At 43.7% G+C, this 6000-nt stretch overlaps 1 protein-coding gene across 2 annotated transcripts in view; it reads left to right on the top strand.

Moving 5' to 3' along the window:
- Positions 1 to 546: 546 nt before the first annotated feature.
- Positions 547 to 6000, top strand: part of CR2 (complement C3d receptor 2) — a 39720-nt gene continuing 34266 nt past the window's right edge. For both annotated transcript variants that reach the window (XM_007988624.3, XM_007988623.3), the window contains exon 1: positions 547 to 725. In XM_007988624.3, the coding sequence (XP_007986815.3) occupies positions 668 to 725 (58 nt within the window). In that variant the 5' untranslated portion in view covers positions 547 to 667. The remainder of the gene's footprint in view (positions 726 to 6000) is intronic.

The following is a 6000-nucleotide window of genomic DNA, read 5'->3' as shown; positions in this document are numbered from 1 at the left end:
ATGTTAACATGCAGAGAATCTGGATGACAAGTATATGGGAATTCTCTGTAGTACTCTTGAAACTTTTCTGTAGAGATTACTTCAAAATAAAAAGAAGAGCAGAAGTGGCTGCAGTTCCTAAATTCCCGAAGTCAACTTACATTGTTTTTTCAAACTGGGAGATGAATCCACTAATAGATTTTGAAATGAGTTTGGTGGATTTCTAATATATTCTTATTAGAAATAAGAATTAGAATAGGATAGCCTAGCCTAGTCTAGCATAACACAGCATGGCACGGAAGACGAACATTGCAGTTACTAAGGGTGAGTACTAATTTGTGAAAGTTTTGTTTAAGTTCTGGAAAGAGAAACAAGTGTAGTGGGTTGCGTGGTCAAAAAAGTGGGGAAGCCACCGCAACGAGGGGCGAGTCTGAGCCACAGTGGCTCAGAGCTCCCCGCCCACCTCGTGCTGGGCGGCCCCTCCCGCGTCTCCCACCCTCACCGGCGCCGCGTCAGCCCCCAGGCCGCCTGCAGGTGTGCGCGCAGAACTAGCAAGTGTGCCGGACAATATTTAAGGGCCCGCCTCTCCTGGCTCACAGCTGCTTGCTGCTCCAGCCCTGCCCTGCCGGAGCTGCCGGACGCTCGCGGGTCTCGGAACGCATCCCGCCGCGGGGGCTTCGGCCGTGGCATGGGCGCCGCGGGCCTGCTCGGGGTTTTCTTGGCTCTCATCGTACCGGGGGTCCTCGGTGAGCTGGGAGGGGGAGCACGGAGGTGGGGACGCGTCCCGGGCAGGGAAGGCTTCTGTGCCGCGATGTAAACCAGGGGGCTAAAAGCGAGACGGTGGGTACAGTCCTCCACGCGTGTCCTCCTCCCGCTAGCTTTAAGGGACTCCTGCAATACACCGCCTGGTCGTGATTGTCCCCACCGGCTCCTCCGGGAGCTGGGACCTCCAGAATTGGAGGCTGCGCCACAGAGGGGCGCTGTCTGGTTGACCGCGTGTGGCTGGCGGCGTGCTGGTGCTGGCTGTCTCCTGGCTCCCCGCCCCCAAGATTCTGCAGGTGCTCATCGCTCTCTGGCCGGCGGTCAGGGCTACCGCTCGCCGCAGGAAATCCATCCACGGCGTGCGGCACTAACTAGCCACGTGAGGCTGTTTCTGTACACTCTGAACTGCGCTCCTGCCCAGCAAAAGCGGCAGAGCCTCGGCTCCCTTCCCTAAATAAGAGTAAGACCTGGTTCCCAAGCATGGGTCTCAGATTTTCTGAACTCTAATGTGATATTGGTAAAGAGATCCTAAACATTAACCATCCGTAGTTATTTTTGAGACATGGATTAAAACTGTTGTTTTCTTCTTGTTATTAACCTTCTGTAATGGTGTGGACGTCCGCAAAGGTCTCATTCACCGTTTATTATATCTTTTTTCCTCCAGATTGGCTTGATTTTAAAGAAAGATTATAATTAAGATTAGCATCTCTTGGCTACAGGATGGGTCTAAGTTTCTAATTATCTCCAGGGTACCATGAATTCCTAGTTTATAAGACGTTTACTGTATGCAGACCTCAATAACTGGGTGACTTTTGGCAAGTCATTTAGCTCCCTGATCTTCAGTTTCTTCATCTGTAAAATGAAACTAATGATTACCTGGCCTTCCACCTCACTAAGCTGCCCTGAGTACAAATGAAACTAAGCAAAGAAAGTTGGATGTTAGTTGTTACTACTAAATGTCAGTAATAAGCCTCCTGTACAAACTTGTTTTTATGGAGCCAGCATTTAAGCTAACAAGCTGGGTATCCAATTGTTTTTATGGACATCCAGCTTGTTAAGGTGTCTGGAATACTGCACATATTGGTTTATTACAACTTACTGTTTGCTTTCCTGACATTTTACTGTCTCCTGACCCTTAAACCTCTCTCCAGACCCTTATCTTCATCTCTCTTTTCTTTTTCTCATATTAACTCCCTTTGAACAAATGCGCATTCACAAGTTTTTCTAAGAGCAGAATACAGTCCCTGACTTCTCACCTATTTCTAAATTTCAGAGAGGATATTATCAACTGAAAATCAACTTCTTCACCAGTCCTGCCAATTCAGGGCCACAGCATCAGCATCATGTAGGTCACCTAACTGAAGACCCATGAAATACCGGGTCTACCTATCTGTCAGCCATTCAAGCTCCTGTGCTTCTGTTGTTTGTCCATTTCTCATTTTTGTACCAGTATTCCCCTCCTAAGAATTATAATTACCTGTGTAACAACCTCATCTCTTTTAAGAGATTTTGGTTCTCATGATTGGAAAGGTTAAAGAGTGACCTATAGGTCACTTTTCAATTATGAAAACAACAAATTAAGAAATATATATATATATATATATATTTTTTTTTTGAGACGGAGTCTCGCTCTGTCGCCCAGGTTGGACTGCAGTGGCCGGATCTCAGCTCACTGCAAGCTCCGCCTCCCGGGTTTACCTCAGCCTCCCAAGTAGCTGGGACTACAGGCGCCCGCCACCTCGCCTGGCTAGTTTTTGTATTTTTTAGTAGAGACGGGGTTTCATCGGTTAGCCAGGATGGTCTCCATCTCCTGACCTCGTGATCCACCCGTCTCGGCTTCCCAAAGTGCTGGAATTACAGGCTTGAGCCACCGCGCCCGGCCGAAATATATATATTTTTATTATTTCACTCCATTGTTCAAAAATCTAAAAGGCCTCCGGTGGAAGAAAATCTAGTTTCTTCAGCCTTTCTAGCCCTTTGGAATGGGATCTCACTGAAGCTCACACCCCCCGATTTCTCCAGCTCCCTGTCATGTATGTGCTGCTCATGGTCTTCCCCACCTGTCTCCCGTGGCTCACACCTTACCCAGTCTCCACTGCTGACTTTTACTGCTACTGTGTGCTCTCCACGGATCATCTCTTGGCTCTTGGCCAGTTCCTGCACTTGAGTGTGCTTAAGAAACTACTAAAGTACCTTTATAAAATGTAGGTGTCTGGTTCCACCTCCCCCTCCAGAGGTTCATAGGTTTGGAGTTAGCACAGGAAAGCTGAGGTTTAACAATCACTCTAGAAGATTCTGCAACAAGTATCTATAGGGCACACTGCTATAAGCAAAGTCAATGGGAAGCAAATTTCCTTTTTAGTGTTTTCCCATTTTTCCTTTTGTCTATTTGCATAAACAGATTCAAACTTCCCACACTTCTAAATTTTACTTAAGCCTTCACTGGTTATCTAAATTTGTCCTATGCTGAGAAAACAAAACCATGAAACAAGAATGCTCCCATTTTCTAATCAGCTACAAACCTACTAACTTACAAACTTACCTCCATCTGGGATTAGATTTTGTTCTCCACTGCAGAAAACCTGCTGAGGCCTTCCCATCACATTAGAATAAAACCCACGCCCCTTATTCTCCAATCTGACGCCTTCTGCCTCTCCCTGAAATTCTCTGTACCCCGCTCACTCTCTCTGCCCCAGCCATACTGGCCTTCTCTTTATTCTTTGAGCACAGTTGCACTAGGTATTCTGTCTTTTGAAATGCTCTTCCTACCAATTATTCCTTGCCTGGCTCCTCCTTGACATTCAAGGCTCAGCCCCCTGTTGTGCTTCTCTGACTCTTGTCTGAAGTATCCATATTTCAGGGCACTCTCCAATACAAAACCATGTTCTATTTTCTACAGACCACCTATCACCATCTAAAACCTTCTTGCTTATTTATTTACCTGTTTGTTGTTTGTTCCCTCACTGGAATACAAGTTCCATGAGTGCAAGACCTTAATTTGCTTTATTTCCTGATTTGAGTTCCTATCAATCGCCTGTAACTCGGAAATTAATAAATATGAATTGAAATCTTGGTATGTTTCCTCCTATAACAATGAAAGAAATATCCTTTCTGCTGACAATTTCAGCTCGTCTTCCTGTATTCATTATCATGTTCCATACCCTTTTGCCTTTGCAAGGACTTTACTTCTGCAGATATCTCCTGCCTTGCATCATTGGTGTGCTTTTTTCTGCATGATCATCCCCACCAGCATTTAAGTATACCCAGGAAATCCTTTGTGGACCTTCTCATGACCCACTGGAACTCCATTTTCCTGTCCCTCTTCTTGTCCTTCTCAGGAAAACTTCTCATTGACTACTTACTCAAATTTCTTTATCTCCTTCTCCACTTCAGACAGGCTTCTTCCCCACCTGTCTCCTGGAGCTATTTCTTGCAACGTCACTATTGACCCTTGTGCTGATAAATCTAATGGTCATTTTTCTATCTTAATCTTTCTCAGTCTTTCAGCAAAAACTGATGATTTCCTTTCTCTTGAAACTGTTATTCTCATCTTCCAAACCAAGATACTCTTACCTGTTTTTCCATACTTCTCTGGTGACTCTTAGTCTTTTTTGTTCTATCTCTAAATATTAGAGGGTCTTGGGGCTCAGCCCTGAGCCTCTTCTGTCTTTCTTCATTTCTTCTTCCTAAAAGACCTCATCTCATCTTGTCTCCTGGCTTTGAATACTATTTATATGTTAACGACTCATATTTATTATCTATAGTTCTCTCCTGTCTCCTGAGCTGCAAACTTGTACATCCATCTGCCTACTTGGCATCTTGATGTGGATGCCTAGTATGTTAGATATACCAAGTCTGAATGGAAATTATTCTGAACACAATTCCCTACCTGAAGGCCACAATACACACCACACACACACACACACACACACACACACACAGTCTTTTTTCAGGCTTTCCATCCTCAGAACAGGGTAATTCCATCAATTGTGTAGCCCAAGTCAGAAGTCTAGAAGTCAGGAATCCTCCCGTTTCCTCAGCCCCACATGTAAAACAACAAAAAGTCTTGCCAATTCTATTTCTAAAATATATCCACTGCTCACTCCTTTGGTCCAAGCCTCTTTTTTTTTTTTTTTTTTTTTTGTTTTTTTGTTTTTTTTTTTTTTTGGCCCTAAACTGTACTCTTTGCTTCTAAAAGTAGCAGTTCGATCCACTCTCTACCCAAATGTCAGAATATTCCTTTAAAAAAGTAAATCAGGCCATGTGATTCTCCCGCTTGAACTCTCCAATGACTTCTACTCAGGATAACATTCACATATCTGTGGCCTAAGAAGCCCTGCATGATCCCTTCTGCTGAGTTTTCTGTCTTGATCACGTACCATTCTGCTTAGCTCATTGCATCCCAGCTACACTTGCCTTCTGTCTGTCCCTGGAGCATACCAAATTCATTCCTCCTGTTAGGCCTCTGCCTAAAATACTTGTACTCAGCAACTTGCCTGGCTGCTTCCTTCTTCCTTCTTGCCCTTCAGTCACAACTTAAATGTTGCTTTTTCACAGGCCTTCCTTAACCATCATAACTGAAGTTGCATGCCACCCTGTCCCTTCTCCTTCCAGTGCATTACATTGTGACATATCACTCTATTTCATATTTCATGTTCAGCACCTTCTTATTTATTTCCTGGTATCTACAGTCTATCTCTTTCTGTTGGATTATACATTCTATGAGGCTGGGAACCTTGTCTCTAATGTTCACAGATACATCTCCTGTGCTTAGGACTGAACTTTGGTTAATATGCATAACTGTTGTTAAACTAAGTAACAAACAGAGAAAGACTCTCTAAAAGAAAAAGATATTTGTTTGGGAATAGAACATTGCAATGGGAATATGTGTGTGATCATGAACTGTGTGTATATTCAAGGAAGGAAAGGAAGACAAAGGTTTTTAATGGAAAAATAATTGTTTTAGAATAATTATCCTTGGCTACAAAGGCCAATAACAAGGGTGATGCCAGTTTGAGGTTATACAGGCAGATGCCGGAAGGATGTTCTCATAGAGTTGCAGTGGCCTTTGTGCACGGTTGTGGTTTTTCAGTCTTTTATGATAGTTTGGGTTAACAGGCATACAAGCATGAGAAGGTTTTCATGGCCTTCCTTGGCTTTGTCAAGGTGTTTTTTTGTTTTGTTTTGTTTTTACATTAGTGACTCTATTTTGATTCTGACAACTTTGACATCATCATTCAAAACTTGCTTATCAAATAG

Source organism: Chlorocebus sabaeus, chromosome 25 (assembly GCF_047675955.1).
Source record: "Chlorocebus sabaeus isolate Y175 chromosome 25, mChlSab1.0.hap1, whole genome shotgun sequence".
NCBI classification, from domain to species: Eukaryota; Metazoa; Chordata; class Mammalia; order Primates; family Cercopithecidae; genus Chlorocebus; species Chlorocebus sabaeus.
The sequence above is the reverse complement of the archived record's forward strand: the minus strand, read 5'-3'. Positions and strand labels throughout refer to the sequence as shown.